This window comes from Pseudopipra pipra, chromosome 16 (assembly GCF_036250125.1).
Source record: "Pseudopipra pipra isolate bDixPip1 chromosome 16, bDixPip1.hap1, whole genome shotgun sequence".
Lineage (NCBI taxonomy): Eukaryota > Metazoa > Chordata > Aves > Passeriformes > Pipridae > Pseudopipra > Pseudopipra pipra.
In genome coordinates this window covers 12,912,609-12,936,977 of record NC_087564.1, presented here as the reverse complement: position 1 = coordinate 12,936,977, position 24,369 = coordinate 12,912,609, and the positions used below count along the sequence as shown (strand labels likewise).

The 24,369-nt window shown below is 44.9% G+C and overlaps 2 protein-coding genes across 5 annotated transcripts in view; one reads left to right on the top strand and one right to left on the bottom strand.

The window, feature by feature from the left end:
- Positions 1 to 24,369, bottom strand: part of SDK1 (sidekick cell adhesion molecule 1) — a 395,504-nt gene that overhangs the window by 17,711 nt on the left and 353,424 nt on the right. For all 4 annotated transcript variants that reach the window (XM_064673195.1, XM_064673194.1, XM_064673196.1 and 1 more), the window contains 6 exons: positions 15,993 to 16,108; positions 14,118 to 14,304; positions 13,200 to 13,337; positions 9,940 to 10,101; positions 8,634 to 8,759; positions 563 to 727 (listed from right to left, as the gene is read on the bottom strand). In XM_064673195.1, the coding sequence (XP_064529265.1) occupies positions 563 to 727; positions 8,634 to 8,759; positions 9,940 to 10,101; positions 13,200 to 13,337; positions 14,118 to 14,304; positions 15,993 to 16,108 (894 nt within the window). The remainder of the gene's footprint in view (positions 1 to 562; positions 728 to 8,633; positions 8,760 to 9,939; positions 10,102 to 13,199; positions 13,338 to 14,117; positions 14,305 to 15,992; positions 16,109 to 24,369) is intronic.
- RADIL (Rap associating with DIL domain) overlaps positions 1 to 24,369 on the top strand; it is a 227,949-nt gene that overhangs the window by 192,769 nt on the left and 10,811 nt on the right. The window lies entirely within an intron of this gene.

The following is a 24,369-nucleotide window of genomic DNA, read 5'->3' as shown; positions in this document are numbered from 1 at the left end:
AAACACAAGAGGGCAGGAAGGGTGGGAAGAGCCCAAAAGCATCACCAACGAGCTGTTCTGATGAAGGATGACTGGAGGCATCACACTGGACTGGAACTGCCAGCACAGAGGATTATCAGGAATAATTTTGTGAAACTACTCCTTCATGTTTTTGAGAAAATTACATAGAAAATGTTTATCCCAGAATCTTGGGGAAAAAAAAGAAGAAAGCAGAGCAAACAACACAACAGACTAGGAATGGAGAAAAAGCAAATAAATTCTAGACTGTGTAAATTAGTCTTAGGACAAGAGATCTTACAGATGAACACTCTGAGTAGCTTCTTTGTCAATCTTAAAAATGGCACACATGCGTTTTTCCTCTTGAGAGTAAAGCATACTGTAATTATAAACCTTGACTCACCACCACATTACTCCACTTTTATCCTGAAACAAGTGAAAACACACTGCCCTTGATTATCTGTTGCAACTAGAGGATCTGGGTTGTTTCTTTTTTCCCCTTTTCTCTCCCAACCTCAAGAAATTCCACCGAAAAAGATACTTTTTAAAAAAACCCCATGATTACCTGATACTGCCACGGACGGAACACTTGGCTCTCCATAGCCAAATTCGTTGACAGCCACCACCCGAAATTCATAGGTGACACCCTGTCTGAGTTTGTCCAGGCCGACTGTGTAGGAGGTGGCACTGCGAGGGATGTCCTTCACAAACATATCCCAGAGTCCTTCATCTAGGAAAGCAGCAAGGAGAGAAATGGCATGAGCTGTGTGACCTGGCACTTCCTCCTGCTCGCTGGAAGAGGGTGTCATCAATTGTGTGTTGGAACCGCAGGCAGTGGACATACTCACCTGAAGGCTGCTCTGTGATGCACACAAATGTCAGAGTGCCCTGCAAGGCCCCATCTGTAAATGCATTTATTCATGATGGGGTCTTATCACAGCCCAGATGGAAGAGGTCTCCTCTAAAATCAGCAGCAGCACCCACAGTGACCTGAGCTGGCCAGAGCAGCTGCCCAGCCATCTGGGCCCCTCCTGATCAGGAGGTAAGGCCACTCATCAGCACGCCTGGCATTTCACAGCGCAGGTAAACCCAAAGCAGCTGCTGCATTAGCGAGTCCTGATCACAAAGGTTTTGCCTACTTCTTACACTGCAAAAATGGCCTCGCTATGGAAGCGCAGAGGTGAGGCTTGCACTAATGGAAGTTTTGGGAAGTTTTTGTAAACTGGTGCCCGAAGGACTGGTGTCACTGGAGTGCTGCTTGCTCCATGATATCAATAGTGTTATGTTCTCCTCATGGCACAGCCCGCAGAGTGAGCCTGCTGGAGCTGCACTCTGTGCTGTACATTTTTAAACAGGAATGAGGTTTTTCTTTGTATTATAAATCTCTCAAAGTTGTTAGAAGCACAATGCCATTCTGATGGGAGTGTTTCACTAGGTTGATCTCCGTTCTCAACAGCCTTAATAACTTCGATCCTGACGCACATCCAGACCAGGCACCATTCCCATCCCTGATCCATTCCCGCAACCTTCTACTCACTTGACTACAATGGAACAGACTTTCAACAAGATGGATGCTGGTACCAGTAAGAACAAATCCAACTATAATTAAAAATGTCACTCCATAATTTTGAGGGCAGGAATCAAACATTAATCTAACCAAACTACCTTCCAGTAACAACTTGTGCCCGGCACTTTCGCTGAGGAAACGGAGTCGCTGTCTATGCGTGGGGCCAAACGCCAGCGTAGCTCTTACAGACCTGACCTCACAAGCATCCCATTGGGCTCTTACTTTCGGTTATCAAAGCCGTTCCAGCAATGTCTATTTTTCTCTGCATGTCCTCCAGCTATGGGAATAGGATGATAACCTCTGCATAGATACGACTCCAGCGCAGGAGCTGCCTGCTTTGAAAGACAGTCCTCTTCACTGCGAGATTCAAGCAGCAGCAGGACTTCTGTAGCTTGAGGTGTTATCAAGGTAACAATAAAGCAGGAGCCAGCAGCACTATCCTCAGCAACTTGTTCCACTGCTGCAGTGTAAGGCAGGAATCTGTTCTCATTTGCTTTGCCTTCACCTGAGTGTAAACTAATTGGAATCACCGCAGCGATGCCAGAACTGTGCTGGTGTAACAGAGCAAAATTTGGCCCTTAGCCTACTCCTGTGCAACAGGGAATAGCAGCAAAGATGGACTGATTAACACTGCAGGTGCATTTCCATGTGAATGTTTTAACTCTGGCATCAGTAAGTATTGGCTCAGTAATTTGCACCGTGCTGCATGTCTAGAGACACACACAAAGACTAACAACCCCCAAACTACTTCTTTTCTGGTCATGAGGATTGGCAGTCTCAGCGGATGCAAAAAGCAGGCTGAAATGTTATTGTTCCAGCTGCATTTGAGAAAAAAACAAAGAACAATAAAAATAGGTAATTTTCCTGCCATGCTTAAAATTCAGACCAATACATTATTCACCAGTATGATCAGAGTATAATGAAGTTATCATAATGTACCATTGTTATGTATTAGCTGGATATTACAATGGCTATAAAACAAGAGATAAAATATTGACTTCCCTTTTACAGGGCAATAGAAGCCGAGATTATTTCTACCATGTAAAGTTACAGTATAATAAAAAGGGAGCTTGGGATTTAGTTTCTCTGAAGAGGGTGAAGTGAGGGATGCATTTTCAAAGTTGGATTGTTGCAACCATCGATACTAGGGAGATGCATCTCACGACTATAAAATATTGCCATAATTGCTAGAATTGCCTAAGCTTTCATAAACACATTTGTAAACAGCAATAAGAGAATTTGAGCCCATTGTGAATTGTCTGAAAAGCAATTTGTTTGCATTGAAAGCCACTTAAATGGGAGAAGAAAAGCAACAATAAAAATGAATGTTCAGCACTCATTACAACAAACACAACTGTTCAGACATGCACTTTCTCACTCATTTTCTCAAACCTATCAGGGTGCACAGTGCAGAAAATCCAACAGACCAAGACGTGTACATTTAACCACTCTGTGAAGCTTGCAGTAAGTTGGGAAAACCACCCTTGAGAAGTCAGTGTTGCATTTCCACATCTCTGTCCCTTTGGCTATGGTGGTGATCCTGTGGGGCAGCAAAGGATCCTGGTGATGTTTCTTCAGAGGGATTTCTGTCTCACAGGGACTCAGAGATGCTCCAGCTGGTAGCCGTGTATTCTCTGGCCCACCCCTCCCTTTGATTTTAAATGGGACCCAGCTTGTTATCCTTGGGATCCCAGAAAAGTGCGGACGCAGCTACAGTGGTCAGAAGTCTGCAAGGTGGCAGCCTGGGAGAAGGGATGTCCTACATCTTCCACACTGCTGACCCCAAGCCAATGTTATGCACAGCATAGTATGTGGCTTCCCAAGTCCTGGTCAACAATATTTTTAATTCCAGAGCCTCAATTAATTCATCTTATCTCCATCTGGAACATTCAGACCCCTCTTTGTACATGGGCATCACAGTCAGATATATCCAAACTAAAAAAGCACTTTATTCCAGTGGTGAACTTTAAGATTAAATATTGAACACACTGAATGCATTCACTGCATCTCTCCCCCCAACCCTCAAAACTAGGTGTGCTCTAAATGTTAGAAGTTCAGCTGAAAGAGAATTCATTAGAAGGTCACCTGTGATAGCAAAGACCAGTCTTTAAGTTCAGGAGAAAATCATTAGTGCACCACACACAGCATTTTCCACTCAGTTTAGGGAGGAAAGATGCACATGCTGTGGCTGGGACATCAGCTGGGTATTAAACTCATAGAAACTGCTGAAAAAAGCAAAGTTTGCAACACCAGACTCATGTGAAGACGTGCAGGGCTCAGCCAGTCCCAGGCAACAGCTCAAGGGAGGCTGCCCTTGCTTCTCCTTTGGTAACATCAATCCCTGTCTTCATTTCCCATTGCCTTTCACTGGGCACTTGGCCTCTTTAAAGAAATCTAAATGTGTGATGGAAAAGGGAGGGCTCTTCAAAAAAAGATTAATTTTATCTTGCTGCTTCTTTCTCTCGAGGCTCCACCAGCCCCAGCTCTATCCTTATTCCTGCTGAGGGGCGGTCTGATCTTTACCTCCCGGCCTTGATACCTTCGTCCCACCTGCTCTTGAGGTACAGGCATGGGGAGAAGATCTGAATGACAGGGGAAGGTGAAAGCACCTCTGACCTAAAAGAAGGTCCAGCCCTCCTGGCTGGGTGCCGACCATTCCGTGTCGGAGCGGCGCTGCCGACCGCAGCCATGCACGGCCCCCGCGGGCCAGCCCGGCTGCACAGGCCATTAATCAGGGTCTCCATGCTAAATAAAACTGTCAGTCAGTGGCCAGGGCTCCTGGCTCTGCTAACTCAAGCCACTAACAACCCACGGCGGGGGAGATGGAGAGCTGTCAGTTATTTGGGTCTTAAAAGCCCGCCTTCCCCTCTCCTCCGGCCTACGAGGAGAGCCTGGCCATAAAGCTCCCTCCTAATTACACATTAGGAGGTTTATGAGGGGAGAAGCTGCGGAGAGTTAAGGCCCGGCTGAACGCCGGTGGTGTTCCTCCTACAGAGGACACAATTAAAACCTGGCTGTGTTTGTCAGAGGCAAAGGGCTGGATTATCATGCAAACTAGTGGAAGGACAAGAATGGGAAGTGAAGGCTGACAAACTGTCAGCCTTGACATGTCACTCGCCAGCAGAAGCGAAAAAGGCCCCATGGCAGATGCCGGCGATGCAGCTGCACCCTTCACTTTGAATTTACTGACTTGTGCTGGTTTGTGTCCATGTTTGACACTGCGCTCCCCCATTTGGTTAAAAATAAATAGAAAAGGAGGAAAACAGAAAAACACTACTCAAGACACCAGAAAGGAAAACTGAAGTGAGATCTGCCCTCAGGGCGTAGGAAGCAAAACCCAGTATTTATGAGACGGACAATCCCCACTCCAAGTAGATGGGTTCTTCTCCAAGATGTCTGCTGCCTTCATGGAACTGATCATCTTGGAAGCTGGAGAAGGACTTTTTACAAGGGCATGGAGTGACAGGACAAGGGAGAATGGCTTCGCACTGACAGAGGGCAGGTTTGGATTAGATGTCAGGAAGAAATTCTTGGCACTGGTGAGTGGTGAGGGTGGTAAGGCACTGGCACAGGTTGCCCAGACACGAGCCATGAAGATGTGGCACTTAGGGATGTGGTTTAGTGGTGGACTTGGCAGTGTTAAGTTTACAGTTGGACTTGATGATCCTAAAGGTCTTTTCCAATCCAAATTATTCTATGAAGCAAATTGACCGAACACCTCCAGAGCTGCCCTGCAGATGAAGATGACTGCAGCAGGCCAATACATGGATGAAGGTCTCATGGGGACAGGCACGTATCTAGGTGCAATCCTGGCACTGTGGATCCCCAGGGCATTACACAGAAACCCATCCAGGGGATAACTGAGAAGGCAAGTCTGCGTGAGACTGCTGGCACTCTACAGACCACGTGCCCACCACTAAAGTACAGTACAGCAAGAGGAGCTTTGGGGTTGGGAAAAGAGGGGGGAAACCAGCTTCTGCATTCTTTCCAGGAACTTTAACATCTTTGTGCCATTTCTGTCTTTTCCTCTGCGTAAGAGCTGAGGACATGATCTATTACCCATTCCTCAGCCAGCCTAGCTGATGTCTAGGGAGCGCTTACGATGGCAGAGACAGAGGCTGCTTAATTGCATTTCTTGTAATGCACAAGGAGCTGAACTGGAATCCATTTCTCCAGGGGCAGAGAAGTTGAAGGAAAAGAAAAACTCTTCTGTTTCTGTAATGTCTTCCTCTAGCACAGATCACTCTAGAAAAAATATTGGTTCGCCTGCTTCATCCCCGTGCCTGAGTATACTCAAAATGCAGAGGAGGTAGTGAGCCTGGTCACCTTCCATAAACCCAGCAGAGAAACAGGGAAATCAAATGAACAGCCTCAGCTGCCTGCTGCCACCATTGCTAAACCCAGCAGGGCAGCAGAGCCCTGGGAGACACAGCAGGACTCCGAAAAACTTGAAGGGAAGTGACAAAAGGGAGTAGGGTTTGCCATTTCTGACAGAAAGCCACCCTCCTACTCTGATGGAAGAGTCTTGGCAGGGAACTACAGCAGGGAAAACGAGATGATACAGCATTTAACGTTTGGGGTAATGAGGCCTATAATAGATGACACTTGAGATGTGAAACACTAAGGTAGTGGTATTGCATTTAAATATTGGCAACAAGCTAAGGCTTTTCATCTGTCGGCTCAACGCCCCTTTTTTGACCTCAGAAGGATGAATATCTTTTCCTCCCTTGATTTTATGTGAAGGGCACAAGTCAACTGCTCTTCTTTTGGACAACAACTCCTTAAAAACAAAGGTTGCTCCAATCCACGCTCTATTACCCCTATAAATCAACATGCAAAAGCAAATTATTAGAACGATATTGAAACGGGAGCTGCTCTGAGTGACCAGCCCTGACAGGAGGAATTAGTTCCCTGCTTTTGTTAAGCCCGTAATTCAGATTTCAAAGTCTTCCGTGCAGAGATGAGGAAGAAAAGCAGCACAGAGAGGAAGCTGACGCTTGGGTGGAATAAGCAAATCTTCCAATTAGTCTGTCTCCTCTCCTGGATCACATTTCACGCTTCCTACAGCTGCACCAGAACGAAGGATGAGAATCCAGCATACAAATGCCGAGTTCATTTGCTACAGCAGCATGAATAGGATTAAAATAATCTGAAGAGGAATTAAATGCCTCAACAGTCAGGTTGCAAGAGCAGGAGAATAAGACCTCTTCTGTGTGTTTCCAGGATCAGTGGAGTGGGGCCAGCAGAAGTGACCCAGGGTTAATGCAGCTCAGACCTGCCTTGGAGGGACTATTTTCTTCCTACTCAAAAAGAGTGGGCCACAAATCCTACATCCTTAGCCATGAACTGTGAAATGTTTGTTCATGTCCAACGGTGAGACAAACAGATGAGTTTGCAATGTCACCACTCACACGAGTTGTATTTCCAAGCTTGCAGACAATCTGTACGTGGGCTGCAGGTTTCCCCCTAAAATACTCTTACTCACAAAAATCTGTTTGAGGAAAATGTAAGCTGGTAAGTGAACTTCAATGAACAGGTTTGGTTTAAATTGTTACCTAAACAGTGCTGTTCAAATAAGAAAGTATTTTCTACCTATGAAGAAATAAGGACAGAAATCAAAAAGCTGATGTAAGTGAAATAGAAGCACAGCAGTGTCATGCCTCTAATTGAAAGAAAACTTGATCACTCCGGGAAACTCCAGGGAGAAGGTACACATTTCCCTTGATTTTGTTTTGAAAACAATTGTCAAGTTAAATGACAGAAATAAGAAAGAAATTTTAGAGTCAGAGCAGAGCCTCACTACAGAGCAAATCCTATCAGATACAGGTATGAAAATCTGCATCTTCAGGGATGACCTCAGAAATGCAGGCAATACTTTTGTTACTGGTCTGGTTAAATGTAATTAGAATCAGTGGTTTTAAATGCAACCTTACATTCAAGACACAAATAAGAAACAGGGTCCTTTATACAATCAAACAGATAAGCATTCCTTTAATCAATACATAATCAAGCAGTGTGCAAGCACCTAGAAGCAAAAAAAGAAAGAACAAGTAGCCAACATGGATATGTCAAGTATAAATCATGTCTAATTTCCTTCTGTGACAGAGTAGCAGACCCTGTCAATAGAGGAGAAAGAGCAGACATCATCTATCCTGACTTCAGCAAAGCTTTTGACTTGGTGACATTCAAACACGGCCCATGTGAAAAGAGTATCTGGTAGATGCATCACCAGCTGGAAAACTGTACCCGGAGAAGGGTTATCAACATTCACTGTCAGAGTGCAGGGAAGTTATCAAGTGAGATTACACAGGGGTCTGGCAGCACTCACTGGCTTTCCTTAATGACTCAGTTACCAGAAAGTGTGTGCTTATTGAATTTGCAAGGGGTACCAAGCTGGGAGAGGCTGCGAACAGGCTGGAGCACACGCTGACTTTTAAAATTACCTTGTCCAAGTGGGGAAATATTCCACAAAAAGGAGAGAACAGCTTCAGTAAGATGCAAATCCCACAAGCAAAGGAGCTCTGGGAAAGCACCAAGAAAATCTGTGGTGATAGGGGATTCCTTCCCCCCCCACTCAATGCCCTCCCTGCAGAACAAATGGGGGAAGCAGTGTGTTCACAGTGCTGAAGTCCTGCCCCATTATTAACAGTAAAACAGTAATTAGCTGCTGTGCTCTGCTGTAGAAGAGGACAGATTTCTATCTGTCGTCCTCAAAATACAGCTTGCAAATACTTATTAGTCCTTGTGCATGAAAGATGCTGTAAGCATTTAAATTACTTTTAATTATTAACTATATTAGTTCATCTGTTGGATGATTTTCCAGTGATGTAGCACAGTGAAAGCCAGAGCAGTCGGGGTAATTTTCTGTGACTGCTCCTAAAGAGGAGAAAATATGCTAAACCACATAATAAACCAGTAACAGCTTAATAGTGTCTGGAAACACGTTCTCTCACAAAATCCCATTACCTTACTGGGATGACAAACAACCTCTCCAATGTGGATGGCTTCCAGCATGGACTGAAGGAAGGGAACTCATGATATCAAGCTCTCTGTGTTACCCATGGCTTACCTGAGGGTCGTGCCTCTATAATGTAGCCAGTTGTGGGTTTTTCTCCTGAATCTCCCTCAGTCCACCGTAGCGTGAGCCCAGAAGCAGATTTTGTCACCAGAATTTCCTGAGGGGAGCCAGGAGACCCTGAAGGATGAAAAGAGAATAGCAAATGAGAGTGGCATCGGAGACAGACTGTACTATGAATTTCTTCTACTGATTTAGGGGAAAAAATTATCTAGCAATGTTGGTCAACAAATAGGCAACATAAACCAGCTCAATATGTTACTGTCCTAATTTTTTCACTAGTTCTAGTACCAGCAGTTAAATATCAATGGCTGGGGTGTACAGGTCATGGAATCACAGTATCCTAGAACATCCTGAGCTGGAAGGGACTCACTAGGATCATCAAAGTCCAACTCCTGGTCCTACACAGACAGTCCCAAGAATAAGGTACCTGTCTGAAGAAGGCAAGAGGAAAAAGCCCTCTCATTTTACCCATTAGCATTACAAACTTTGCACATTGCCACTGCTATTTCTGACTTCAGAGGTGAAACCAGCCTCCCAAGTTTCAGGGAGAGGGTTGTGGGGACAGCCACTGCCCACTGGCTTGGGAAGATGCCACGGTCACAGAAGATACTCTTGCTTTGTACTCCCTGTGGTGTGGTGTGAGAGTTAGACTGTGGATGTGGAAAACAACCAAAAATAGGAACTGTGACCACTGCACTGATGTTCTGTGACTCACCTGACAGGCTGGTATCATTGGAGGGCATTTACCTTGTTAGATTATGTGTTTATCAAAATCACGGATCAAATAAGAAAACCAGGCTTCAGGTACAGACACCGACCCAAGCGGGCAGCGCTGCTGCACAGCCTGTAGCTGCTCTTGACACATCAAAAAATCCACAGATCTCTCCCTCTGAATAAGCCAACGTGTCAGGAGAGAATAATTGTAAATTCTTTCTGGTTTTACACCCCGGAACCTCTGCTGGTTCCGGCAGTTATTCCAGTTCTGACTCCCACTGCAGAGCAGTACAGTCAGAATTATGCACAGCGCTGTCAGGCTGCAGCTCTGAAATCCCTGGCTAGCCCCGTCTGCATTATGATTTATTTACACTGTTTTGTTTATTCACATCAGACTTACGGATTTCAGGAGAAATGAAACATGTTTTTCATGGGCAGCTGTGAAACCTACTGAATCACATCCTGAGCTCTTGTGACTCAGCTTCTTCTTGGCTTGGAGATTCCTGTGAAGCCCTGAGTGCTCTGTTCCCCTAGGTTTGTATAACTGATCTGGCCTGTGACTTGCTTTTATGGTTCCACTTACCTTCTGCTGGCCCAGCTGTGATGTTGGCTTGAAGTTCAGGTCCATAGGCAATGGTTCGGGCTTGCACTCGGAATAAATAGGTCATGCCCTTGGTGAGATCACGGACCTTCAACCAGCGCTGCCAGTTCCCTTTAATGTCCACAGTCACCACCTTGCTCACCCCTGGAACAGCCATGCAGATAAAAAAAATAAGAGAAGGCTGCAATGCCAAAATAGAAATCAAGTGGAGCTTATTACATCTAGATGGTAAGTAAAATTATCTAACAGTTTGCTAAGAAAGTATTTCTTACAATTAGCAGGAGTTTAAGTAGTGATAATAGCCAATTTTCAGCACTGATAAGTATAATTAGAGTTTAAGCTTGATAAGTGGGTACTGACAAGGAAAAAACCTTACAACACAACTGGGAAATTACCAAGAGACTACATGTAACTTCACTAATTACTCTGGGAAGAAAGAGAGAGGTAAACGAAGAGGAGTGCATGTTGCAGGCTGCTTCCTAAGCAAGCATTTCTCCATTGGTGCTTCACCAAATAAGCTGCAACACTGCCTGGAGGAGGAAACAAGGGCCAGGTTTGTTCCATTCACCTCATCCTGCTATGTCCACCATCACCACGTGGATGCAGAATAAGGGATGTGTGCACCTCACAGGGACCTGGGGGCTACAAATGCCACGACAATAGGAGATGCAATCAAAGCACTGTGATCTTAAAAAGGCTGGAGTTGTGACTTGTGTTTCACTCTTCTCATTCTCTCATAATTTTTCTTACAGGGATGAATTAAAATCAGAGGTGTGTCCTTCATCGAGGTGCACAGTAGTTTCACCTTTAGGTTCTCAACGCTGCACAAAGGGCAGAGGGACAATGAGTGCTTTGAAAGAAAAAAAAATCTAGTTTTCACTGAAATTTTCTACAAGTAAGTCAAGGACATGAAGTTGATTTATAAAGTATTTTACAGAACAGAAGGTTCAAATTAGAGAGTCCTTTTGGCATTTTTCTGGTTCTGTAGATGTACATAACTAATTTCAAACCAAGAAGACAGGAAGGGGGAGAAGGTTTTTCATGCTAGAAATGGCTGCTTGCTAGTTTATCTTTCCAGAAAAATGCAGAAGGAAGATGTTTTTCAATCCAGATGCTTATTTTATGCAAATCAAGATGATGCTTTCAGTTTTTACCAGTTAATTAAAGAATAATGTCTAAGCGATTTCTGTTCCAAGTTTTCTCCCAGATACAATTTATAACTCAGGGAATCTTTCCTTGGCTAACGAGGAAGCAGTAAAAGTGCCCGCTCCTTCTCTAGGTGAACTATTTCATTTCTCTGAGACAAATCAGGAAGCATTTGTCAGTTTGAAGTTATGTTCAAAAAAAAAAAAAAAAAAGAACTGTTAAAAAAGGCTCCAGGGCAATTCTGTTGTCTATTATTGTGTAAAACATAACAGTGTAAGGCTTAAACAATAAAAGGTCAAACAGGGAGAAAACTGTGCTAAAGAACAGGTTGCTGTTGGAAAGCCTGAAAAAATGGGCAGGTAAATGTTGGGAGGGGGAGTGGGATGGCAAGAGGGTCACCATGACAAGGATGCTCAGCCAAAAATCATAAATGAGTGGAAAGTTACAGGATGCAGGAAAAGGCTCCAGAGGGTCTGGTCCATCCTTATTGTTGCACTGTGGTGCTGGTATGGAGGAATGTGAGACCTGGGGCTGGAATGATCCTCTGGGATCACAGGATACATCAGTGCTGGCCCCACAAGCCTTGTGCTACATTCAGCACTGTCTCCTGCTCCATCTTCAAATTTGGCTCTACTTTGCTCTCTAAATAAAGGAGCATGGCTTTTCTATCAGAGGAAAATGATGGCATCAAGGGAGGGATTCCTTATCATGACAGGAGAATAAATATAGTTGCTGAAAGAAAAATGTTGTCACAAGAGCAAATGGGTAGAGACTTGAAAATAAATTTAAGCAAAAATTTCCAGTCTGAGGAAGAGCCCTCCATAACCTCCCTGCTCACATCAGGGGAAGGAGAGACAAGCTGGAGTCAGAGGCAGCACAAGCAGAAGTGGGGAAGAGAAGAAAGGAAAACAAAGATTCTGAGGATGTTAAGTCAAATGCATGAAGACAAAACATGATCTGACACTTCCATATTTTCAGGGGAAAAAATGTATTCTTAAACATTGTGTAGGAATGAATAAAAGGCAGGAAATGCCCAAACAGCCCCAACCTCCTGCATACCCTGTGCACATTTCTTGGTCAGAATTAGAAATGCTTTCTGCATTAGCTCTTTGTGCTCAGACCTGCCAACCATAAAGGCTGACAGTGCTTTTATTCTTGTGTTTTCAATCCTCCATAAAACTTTCTCTGTGCATGAGACATGGATATTCAGACAGTACAGATCATAATTCCTTACAGAAAAAGCAAATACAAGTGATTGATATCCTTATTTCTTTGGAAAAGAGTTTAAAATGGATTGACAATGGCTGAAATTACTCTCCCTGCTGTCACCCCGCCAAAGCTGGACATCCTATTGAATGATTGGCAATCTACCAGGAATATAAAAATATTAATAAGACCATCCACAAACTTTGTCATCTTTTCTAATTCACCTTTGGAGTGAATTTACATTTGCTTTCAGGGGTATTGCCAAATCCTTCTCTGTTGCTGCTCTGGCAAATTAACCAAACATTTGTGGCCAGCACGCTGTGGTGGTCTAACTTAAAATCCAGTGCTGGGTTGAAAATACTGCTCAGAAACTCTTTGTAAAGACACATCTACATCCCCACAGCAGCCACCCTCCCCTGTCAGCCAGCAGCAGTGCCAGTGACGACGAGCACACTTGATGCCCAGGCAATCTCTGTGATAACAGAAGTGACACACGATGTGATAAGCAATACAAATGTGTCTGATGACTATTCTGGGATGGAGCCTACTCAGCAGTTTCAAAGCGCGACGCGGGGAGACAATCAGGGACTCTCAGGCTGAGCCTCCTCTTCGCCCAGACCAGGTAATGACGGCCATAAAATGACTTTTCAAATCACACAGACTATAGTTTGTGCAAGAAAATGAGAGGGGACAGACAAAAGCCGTATTCCACAGTATTATGGCTCGCTGAGCGGTTTTGGCAAAAGTGGAATTGTTTTACTTACCCTTTGCCACCTGGCTTCTCTTGGAAAACGGCAGAGAGCAAGTGGGAAATTGGGCAGAGATGAAAGATACTACAGTACTATTCTGTCACTTCACCATGAATATGTATGATCAGAGGTCTTTCTTACCCTGGACGGGAGCCAGAGGCTCGTAGACTACTCGATAACCCTGCAGGACTCCATTTGCTGCTGTCGGCTCGCCCCAAGACACATTGAGTGTAGTGCAAGTGATTTCAGAGAACGCCAAGAAGCTGGGAGCACTGGGTGCTGAAAGGATTACACACAGATTGAATTGCAGGAGAAGTAATCAAGCTGATATACATACATATTATAAAACATTGGTTTGTTTGCCCAGCCTAAATCTAAAGGAAACAAGCTGAGAACGGGATTTATCAATTGTCTACAAATGTCCTGTAATCAGTCAGAAACCCAGCCTGTCCTAAAAACACAGGCACTCAGCTGCAAAACTGAAAACAAACAAAGAGATAGAACGCAGAAGGGAAGGACCCTCAGAAGTGTGCTATGAGAGCACAGAGACTGAGTACACAGCTCCTCTTCACAGCCACCAACCAAGGGCACTGCCTTCACCCTGCACAGAGCACTCCCACCACAGAATGTCCAGCACAGGCACTGCTCAGCCTGATTGGGTGGCTGCTGATCCAGTTTTAAAAACAATAAGAAGGAATTCTAAAAAGCATGCTAATCATCTCACAGGAATGTCTGGGCAACTTCCAGGCACTGGAGATGAGTTCCTTGGCATTTCCAGGTATAACAGCGGAAACCAGAAACAGTCCCACCGACTGGTTCCTTTTAGGCCAGCTTGTGAAGGGAGTGGTCCTTCTGCCACTCCGTTCTCACTTCTGTTCTATCCCTCCCTTTCCACACACTCCAGTTATTGGATGCTTTTTCCCCCGCCCTTCAAGACCATTACAATGTAAACCCAAACACCGGTGCCCTTCTGCATCCCCCCATTTCCCTTGGCCACTGCCCAGGTCCTTGCTGGCCATCCCCAGGTCTGAGCTGTGGGACAGGACAGCGCTCCCGTACCCGCCTGGTGCGTCCTGCCCTGCGAGGGGCTGCTCCGGGGGCCGTCCCCGGCGGCGTTGAAGGCGGAGATGCAGACCATGTACCGCGTGTGGCTCGTCAGGTTCTTCAGCCGGACCGTTGTCTCCGGGAGGAAAAGGACCTTCACTTTCTCCGTGTCATTCTGGGTGTCGCTCTCCCAGTAATAAATCTGTTGGGACAGTAAGACAGAATCACTAAGGTTGGAAAAGCCCCCTAAGATCATGAGCCAAACCATGAACCCAGCCTCACAGTGTTCACCACTAAACCATGGCCTCAAGTGCCATGTCAACACTCTGAACACTTCCAGGGATGGCAATTCCACCACTTCCCAGGGCAGCCTGTTCCAATGTCTAACTACTCTTTCAGTGAAGAGATTTTTCCTAATTATCTAATCTAAACCTCCCCTGGCACAACTTGAGACCATTTCCTCTCATCCTATCAAATGTTCTAGTATATCCTACACCTAGAAAATATCTGGACATTGCAGCTATAAAAGACCAGGAAGATGGTGCAAGCCTTGCTCTGGACTCCTCTGTTAAATAGGATACTAAGGTTTTTCCGCATGTGCCAAACCTTTCCCTTTGGCAAATTCCCCTGAGTCCAGAGACCATGCAGCTGAGTACATCACTCAAAAATAGAGCACAGGCTGAAGAATATGGCCTAGTGACAGCAGATATGAGCTGCCAGAGTTCAGCGAGGAGAGGTCAGTTTTAAATTCTCCCTGCAATGCAAGCTGCTTGTCAGCACTGGCATCCTGATACAATGGCCCACAGCTCACCTCTGTACACACACAATGGTTACATCACTGGTGTTCACAGGACAGCCAGGCAAATGCCTCCCTGAAGAGGGTAATAAAGTTTTTCCCTAAAGCTCCTTGAGGTGCTTTCCCCCATGCTTCCCTTACATAATTTTTATCCCGGTGCTGTAAAATTAGGCTTTGGAGAAGTTGCTTCCAAGAGGAAAGTGGTGCCAGCCCTACTTATTGGACAGGCCTGGCAGCGAGAGCCTTACAACAGGCCAAAGCAAGCTAGAGAGTTGAGAGAACAAGCCAAGGCAAGACTCCACCTTGGCTCTCCAAGCCAAGCTGCTAAAGCCATCTATATATGTACAAAAGGGAAAGGACAGGAATTGATATATAAGGATGCTTGTTACTGCCAAGAAGGGATGCCAGATTATTCACATTGGCTTGGCTTTCCTTCACTTATGGATCTAAATTCATGGAGAGAGGCAGAGCCAGACACTGAACCCAAGCCAAGCTCCAGTGTTTGTAGACTTGCCCATTTCCACTCTCTGAGGGTCCATTCTCATGCTGGAGATGCTGAGCAACGTGCCTCTGCAACGTGCTCATCTCCTATGAACCAAATGCAATTAATACTCCGACTTAATTTTGTTAGAGTTAAGGAAATGAAGTAATTCTTCCAAAATCTGATCTGGCTCAGGCTTCTAGCTGGGAGAAAGTTCTGCTCTTCCTAAAGGCTTGTACCATTTGATAGCTAGAAAGCTCAGTTAATTTTCTTCAATACATTTCTTGCCCCCAGCTCTTATGTGTCTGTGTTGCTTTTTAGAGCAGATATGTCGCCTGCATAAGTGGAGCTACCTCCTTATCTGCATGCCCTGTTTCCCCATGCTCTATTTGTCCATAAATAACAACACACTTTCCCTTTTCTCTCCTCTCCCCCTCCCAATCTCATTCTCTTTCTTTTGGTTTAGGGACTTAGTGCTGTTTCTGTACTGCAGTCTGAACGCTGTTTTAATTTGCCTTATGCGGCGAGGGCAACTGCAGTTTGTAGAGCTATCTCACAGGTAAATAGCAATGCCAAGCAAGATAAATGAAAACAGTAGAAACAGGAGGATTGCCTTGTAGCCTTGGATGTTCCCATTTTGGCTGTCGGCAGGAGGGGGGTCCCAGGTGAGCTCCAGCTGGCTTGCAGAAAGGGAGTTTACTTGGATGTTCTGTGGGGCCAGCGCCGGTGCTAGAGACAAAGGAGGGGAGAAGAATTAATAGTGACAAGCAGAACTAGTTCATATCCAGGCTGCAGTTTTCTATTTGCAGAAGGACCCAGGACAGACTCTGTTTATGCCACAAGTCAGCACAGGGAGCCAGCCCCAGGGTATCTGAATCACCGGCATGTCTCAGCACACGTGGAGTGAGGAGCAGCTGAGCCTCGGGATGTGGTTGTGTTCTGTTCCATGCAGGCTGAGTTAGACACTGAATCAATTCAGAACTGCCAGCAGCTTTGGAAAAGAAAGGAGAATTTTGTCTTGGTTCTCTGGTACTGTTTGGGGCTTGCCTTTGTCAGTGGCTGATGCTCCTGATCAGCTGCTCCTGCAAGTCACTGTGAGCAAGGATTCCCTGTCACCATCACCCTGGGCTCCCTCTCAGCAGCAGCTCTTACAACAACTTGCTCCCAAGGCTCCAGGACTTAGGGCCAAAATACTGCCTAATATTACCTCCAAACCCAGTCAGACACTAATCAACTCACTAATATTTTATGTATGACAAAAAGACTTTTAGTTTGCTGCTTGTTAGCTCTGCTTTGATTACACCTCCATATGCACATGCTGGCTCACTTTGGATCCTGATGGCATTCTTTGCATTGTGCTGTGCTAAAAAACTGATCTTTGAGTGCACCTGGGTCACTCCATCCTTCCCTTTGTCAGGCTCCAACTTGGTGCAGGTGGATTTTCCTCCCCAGTGGCTAGAGAGGACACTCTGTTTTCCTGACCTGCTGTCTCTGCCTCTGGCAGGTTTTAACAGAATAGCTCACGTTCTGTTCACAGAAAAGGTGCCGAAGCATGTCCTGTTCAAACTCCAGAAGTAGGGAGAGAAAGGCAGGGCAAAGGGTACACTCCTCCCTTCTCCATGTTCACGGTGCCATAGCCCTCACTCTGCCCACCTGAGAGAGTTGTCTCTTTTCTCTCTGCCTCTTTATGGGCCATAAATAGAAGTGATGAAATATTCACCACTCGAGCTGGATAGCCCCTGTTAGCTGTCCCTCTGGAGACTTCTTTCTTAAGAGAGAATGACCTTCATAAGTCACACTTTTCCACCAATACTCCCTCCCCCCAGAGTTATAAAATAAAAAAGTAATTAACACCCACTCAGCCTGACACCAACTATTTATTTTGTTCTAACTGTGTGGTTTCCATATTATCACTGCCCACCCTGCCGTTAATGGAAATGTTAATAACCAGCGCCAGGTTGTTGTGACAGATGCTTGGGCTCATTATCAGAAATTCTTATTTACCGCTCCATTAAACGACAGAATCGCACAAAAAAACAATTCAATCAAAACTAACTGGAGGAATTTTAACAGCCACATTAATAATCCAAAACATAAATAAAGTTAATGTCTTTTGCATGTTTGCCATCGGCAACTCCATTGCAAAATTATCGCTATACAATTAAAACGTGGAAGGTAAAATTGAAAATAGCCTTTATCCCAGGGCTCCATTAAAACTATTTGTTTATTATATTTTTTTTTGTTTCCTTTTTGGTTGGATGGTGAATGCATGAGGTGACAGTGACCATCAGTAAAGCGCAGCTTGTTCCCAGGGGTGCACTTATCTAATTGCTGCCCTGCCTTCAGTGCTCAGTGGAGGAGCACAGGCAGCAGCAGCTGGCTGGCTGGCTGCCCTCAGTGCAACTGAGTGCTGCTAAGGACCAAAAACCTCAATATTTTGAGACTTTCACAGCACAGACCATAGCGTGAGGCCGAACTGATCACAGAGCACAAACCTGAGACACATCTGGGACATTTGTAAGATGACACGCTCAGGGAAACAGGAATATGTACAATCACAGAAGAAAATGGATCACTTCAGCAGTGTATTTTCTTTCTAAGGACTGACACTACTGTCTGTCCTGAGCTGACAGCTTCAAAGTGCTCTCAACACCCAAGTCTGAAGCAGCACCTACAAGAGCATTTTTGTTTGGATGCCATGTGCCAGCCTGGAACAAACACTGCTTCCGAGATGTGACCATCAGAAGAGATGGCGTGCACAACCCACTGCCAGAAAAACAATGCTCTTTCTCAAACCCTTCCTGGAGCACATCTGAGAAACACAGTGGTTAAAAACTGCCAGGGATAACTCTGCACTGACACGTTTGCTGCTGGAGCTGCACTTTTGCTGGCAAGGCGGCGGAAAATTTGATGGGAGGAAGAAAAGAAAATACAGTGTGGAAAAAGACATTTCTCTTCGCTACCCCAGAGCCTCCACGAGATGCAAATTGTTTGGTTTTGTGCCCTTTGAGTCTGTCCCTCTGTTCAACTTTCAAAGGCTGATGTGTCCCTCCTCTTCTAAGCACAGGTTTCCTGTTGACAGCAAGGGACAGCAGAAAAGTGCTGCTGCCGCTTGATGTGGCTCTGTGCAGACAGCACGTCCCATTAAGGGTGAAATGAAATACTTCAAAAAGAAGGAAACACATCCCTAAAGACCCTACCTGTTTGCAATCCTAAACCATTCCCCGAATATATGGACAGCCTGTGCCAATAAAAGCAAGTGCATTTTAAAGGTGAACTCAAAAGGCTTTTACCTTCTAGGAATGCAGTTCGAGATTACTGAGCTCGAAATTTTTCATGGCTGTTGAAATCTCCAATACATAAAAAGCAAGGTTAAAGCTGCATTCCTCACACTGCTTTAGGTGTCAGTGACATTATCAACTATAGCAGGAGCGACACAGACCCCTGAGGGTCCAAACACAGCTCTTGGCAGGGGGAAAGCATTTCACTCTCTCTGAAAATAATATCTATGCATTCACGAAGTCTAATTCGGTGCACGTACCCTGCCTTGAAATCTCAGGCAGATATTTGTAAACATCTCTTTTCTTATCTGATTTCAATTTACCTTTGAGATTCTCTCCTTGAAACTCTCTCTCAGCCAAAACGTAAGGAGAAAGACTGAGCAGGTTGTACAGTAATTAGTAAAAAATAATAACAAATATGTGCTGGGCTGATGTTGGCAGGATCACATAAAGACAACAAATCTATCTAGAAACGTGGTGAGAGTGTCAAAATGAGCCCATAAATAAAGTTACACATCTAAATCCACATTCAAATATATCACTGCCCTCAATTTCCAGCCATACTGAGCAGCCTCTGCTCTCACTGCAGGCAACTTGAGCTTGCAAATGCTTATAACCTTTAAAGAGAAGGTGTTTAAAATCCCTGGTGGCCTGCCTGCTCCAGAGCTCTGTGCACTGCAGAGGGTTCACCTCAGCTCTTCTCACTTGGGATATTTTCTCTCTGGGCTGTGTGGCACTGAGAGCTTTTCATCAACATGAAACTACTATTCCTTTTCTCAGTGACAGTCACCACGATGCTCTGTGTCACAGGTGGGCTACAAATCCTTGTGATTCATTGTGTAAACTTAATAACTAGTTTTGTGAAGCATTCCTTGCTGCTCTTATATCTGCTCCAGTTTCTGGGTAGCACAGGATTTCTCCTCTACTGGTTTTCTAATTGTTTCTGTAATGCCAGTATTATGCCAGGAAATTCACGGACAAATCTGGGACAAGATTCCCTGATACTCACATGCCATTTGAATAAACATGCAGGCCAAAAACAAGGAGAAAAATGCAGTGAAAGAGGCTGAAGATTTCCTGAGCATCACTTTGATCCCAAACAATCCCAAGCGAATTTCTGTTTTGTAAAGACCTCTGATCCTTTTCTATCCAGCAAGCCTTTCCCTCAGTTCATCAAAGCATGCCTTGGTGAACATATCTGCCTTTACTCCCTAGTAATCGATATATTTGCATTTTGGTGTTAGCACCTAAAGGCCAGAATCTCATTGCACAATGTGTTGCATAAACACAGAACAAAGAGACAGCTCCAGGCCCCAAAATCCTCTAATCTGTAGGTCTCCACATTACAATGGAGGAGTGTTTGTAGCAGGTTCTGAGTATCAGCTGTAATGTTATCAAACTAGTGAGTAAAAACAGGGAGAAGGCACAGCAACATTCACTGGAGCGTGTGCTGATGGTTAAATCTTGCACACCAGTGCCTCCAAAGTTTACTCACTGGTTCCTGGCACACACAGCCCTGGAAAATAGGGCTGGGAAGGGTTTGGAGAGGGCTCAGACATCACCCTCCTGTGTCACACCAGGATCAGCTTGCTGGTCAGATGTTCATGTCATTTCCATCGCTGACTTTCCAGATTGCCCTGCCATTCCCACACAAGCTCTGCCAGCATATCTCTATTTTAAGAACTCTTAAAACAGGGATATGAATAATAATGCTATTTTAAAAATAAAAATAAATTAGATATATATATAAAATACATAACAGTAACTCATAAAATAACTCTGGTAATTATTATTTTTTGATGCCTAACCTAAACCATCCTCAGTGTATTTAAGTTATATCCCTGCAGTGGCACGGAGAACAGATTGTTTCTTCTTCAGCTGTGGCCACTGCCCTCAAGTAGATAAGCAACAGTTAAGTGGATTCAAAAGCCAAACACAACACAACAAACAGAAGGTCACGAGATAAAACAGTGAGACTGATCTGCAGAACAGGCAAAGTGGAACACAAAGGGCTTTCCTGCAGTAAGGGCTTAGAGAAGGAATGCAAGGATGGTACCTCTCAAGACCAAAAAGGTGGATCTCCAGATGTTTGCAGTCACTCCCTCGCATGAAGGAAAAGCAGCACGAGAGAAAAATGTTTGGTGTTTATTGGCCATTTATTACACTGCCTGTGTAAGAGCAGCGGGAGCAAGGAAAGGAGCTTCCCCTGTGCAGCAGAACCTCCGTGCCATCAGGAATGCTGCCATCAGGAATGCTGCGGGAGCGATGCTGATTAGTTCAATAACAATTAGTTAATTGTGCTTCAAAGCCAGCTACTGCGAAGCTGCTTTCCGCTGTGACAAAGCAGCACAAGCTATATTTAGAATGTAAAACATGTTTCCCACTAATTTCTGGCTGTTTTAAGCCAGGCTACATCTTGTGATGGAAGTCTGCGCTTTTTCCAAGGCCTGTGCTTTCTGTGGTTACTCAGATGTATTTCAGAGGCTCTGAGAGAGGCAGAGCCATACACAAAGCATGTGGGTCCTAACCCCTCCAACACATTCCATTTGCTAACACTGGACCTGAGTGCTCCCACCCTCTTACTCAGGAATGGCAATTTGGCATCAAAACCCAGTGCTCTGCCAGTCATTAAGTCGTCAGGCTTGTGTCACCCTGTGACACGAAATGAGTCTCAGCAAAGGAGCATCTGGTCTCCCCATCTTTAAGAAGTACAGGCCGTTCACTTAAGAGCTGGACTTGATGATCCTTGTGGGTCCCTTCCAACTCAGAATATTTCGTGACTCTCTGAGAAGCCCAACCTGCTACTGGGTGGGGGAGGAGGTTAAAGCAGCTGGAAAACCAGGTTTTAGTTGGAAATAGCCCTTTTCAAGGGATATTGATGTATGTTATAAATATGTTGCTTTACACAGTTGCATAGATTGGTGTAAGAGAAACGGAAACATTTCTTATCATACCAATGTAAGTCAACACAAGAAGAATAACGCCTCTTTCACCTTCGTGAATGCTGATGAAGAGAGAGCACAATCTAATCAATGCAAAAATAAAAAGACAAACCTCTTTTAGTGGAAAAGAAGGGGTGGAGAGGAGAAAGAGAACAGCTGTCAGGATGGGGACTTTGGGAGTCTCGCACACCCACAGTTGCTTTACTCCATATTATCCGTGTAGGCAAACACTTGGCTCTCTCTCCGTGCATACCACGCTCAGTACAGTAGGTGTGTTTTGCCACATCAAATTTTTAAGGGTAATTAAGTCATGAAAAAGCATAAATTAAAGCAGCTGCAAATGATACCCAAATGTAACATCCCCAGCTTCTTTGCTTAGTGCTGGGAAGCTTCCCAACATTGGCTAGGCAGGTCTTCAGCACCTGCAGAGATACGAGAGGGAAATGGGGGTGGAGGGAGGAAAGAGGGAGAGATATGTTCCTGCATATACTGGGGAAAGTGAAATGAAGCAAGGACTATAAATGGAGTATCCTTTCCATAGACACAGACCTAGGAGGTTACCTGCCAGTGCCTTTTTTTGAACAGAGGAGGCATTCTCATCCTGTTCCTCACCATGTCTTCCAGTGGTGGTGAAAATACTGTTCCTGTGATCACTAATCTTTTAAAGAGGGGTTTGGATTTCCCAACGAGCCATGTGCAATCTGGGATTTTCATGGGAGAGGCATGATTTGATTGGTACAGAAGAAATTACCATGACTGCAACCACAGTGAACATCAGGGAACAGTGCTGTGAAAGAGTTAGAGCTCGCAAACAAAAACTACACACTCTCCTTTTGCTGAAGCCCACAGTTCTACTCAGCTAACACAACCCTAAAATAGGCTATCACATTGCATACTGAGATTATCTATCAAGGAGTGAGAGTGCCTGGCCCAAAAGTAAAGCCCTTACAGAACTGTCAGACTGCCTCTGGGAAGGGCATACAGGTGGTTAAACCAAGAAGGGGGGGGGAATAATAAAATGAGCTTTTTCCTCTATTTCTTTCATGTCAACAAGGATATGATCCCATGCAGGCAGGCAGCCCATCAGTCAGCAGAGACGGGCCACGAGCAGGAACAGCAAGAGTCTGACAGCATTAGGTATGCACAAACAAACACACAGGCAGGAACCTACAGCTAAACCCCCCCCTCTCACTTACATCCATGCAAATTAGGGTTAGCTCCTAAAATCCCCTCTCACTCGCATTCAAATAAGGGTTTGCTCTGCTATAACTCTGAGAGCAAACCCAGCATGAACACTGTGTATTGTAGAGCAGTGCCAGCTCTGATGAGCCAGGATTTGCCCCCCAGGAGGTACTGAAGGTTGTTCAAGGGGTGCTGAAGAACTCCTGAGTGTTTGGTACTCTGACCTGATCGTCTCTGGTATGCACTGGGAGGAGGGGGAGCAGTTCTGGAGGGAAAGTACTGCTCTCCACTCTCTTAAAAAACTCTGCCCATTAGAGAGGCAGAATTACCCATTTCAGGCTATTTCCCCAGGCTCTCCAGTTCCCAAGATTCCTCCTCCTCCATTTATACTCATGTTCCACTTACTATAATTTGTTAATCCCACATTTGAATATCATAAAACCACAAGTTCATGGCAGCTGACAAAAGCACCCACTTCATGGCCACTAAGAGCCATGGCAGCACCTACTGAAGTCTAGTCAGGACCAACAACTCCTTATGCTCCACTGAAGCCAAGAGAGCCTATCAAATAATCAGGGCGAATCTCCACTGGGTTTGCCATATACCAAATGTCAAAAGCCAATCAGAAAAAAGTCAGAGGGCACAGGTGAGATCTCTGCCCCTGCAATAACCTTTTGCTGTGGCTTTTTGCTGTGAATTTGGGTAGCTGACCCCCCACGAGGGATTAAGTTAGGCTTTACAGATTGCAATGGGCAGAGAACACCAGGGAGCCCACAGAGGACTGTGTTCTTGTGCTCCTGGGGAGAGAGAGATTAAATTTAAATTTTCTTGACTCTCACTTAGAGTTTTCTCTTTGTTTATTTTTCATCCTTGAGAGCTGCAGCTCAGAACTGCAGTCCTACACCCCCATGTCATCTCAGTGTCTGGACTGCTGTGACCAAAATATTTTAGACTATTGCTAATTCATACTTTCATAACAAAAAATGGCATTTTTTTTGTTTGTTTTCTGTCTACAACAGACAACCTGAAAAGCCTCCAGTTCTGTGATTGACGACGGATATAGCAAACAGATGTCAGAAAAGAAAACCAACTGTGTTTCTCCACAGCTGGCTTCACAGCAAAGCTGTACAGAGGAGGCAAAGCCACGGGAGTTGAGACCCATATGAAAATACTTACAACATTTTGCTCACATATCCCAGGATGACTGCAAACAAGCAGAGCAGGACTGCACAATTAGAGGAAATAGAAATTTGGCTGCAAATACAACCCTTTAGTTGAAAGCACTTGAACTCCAGCCTGTGTCTGCTGGAATAGGGGTTATCAGCCAGGGCCTTCCCTACTTCTTTACCAGAGCAATTTATGGTTCGTTTGACTTTACTACTGATTGCTTCTGTTTCTGAAAGGAAGGTTAATTCCTTTGCTTTTAATGGAGTAGCTCTGCTGTTAGTTCAGTAAAGCTTTGCATACACGATCAGGCTTCTCCTCCCTCCGCTCTCTGTGCACTGTGCAGGGATGTCCCTGCTCTCAGCTCTTCACAGGCCATATAACACTGCAGCAGAACAGCTAATTTGTCCTTCCCCTCCCA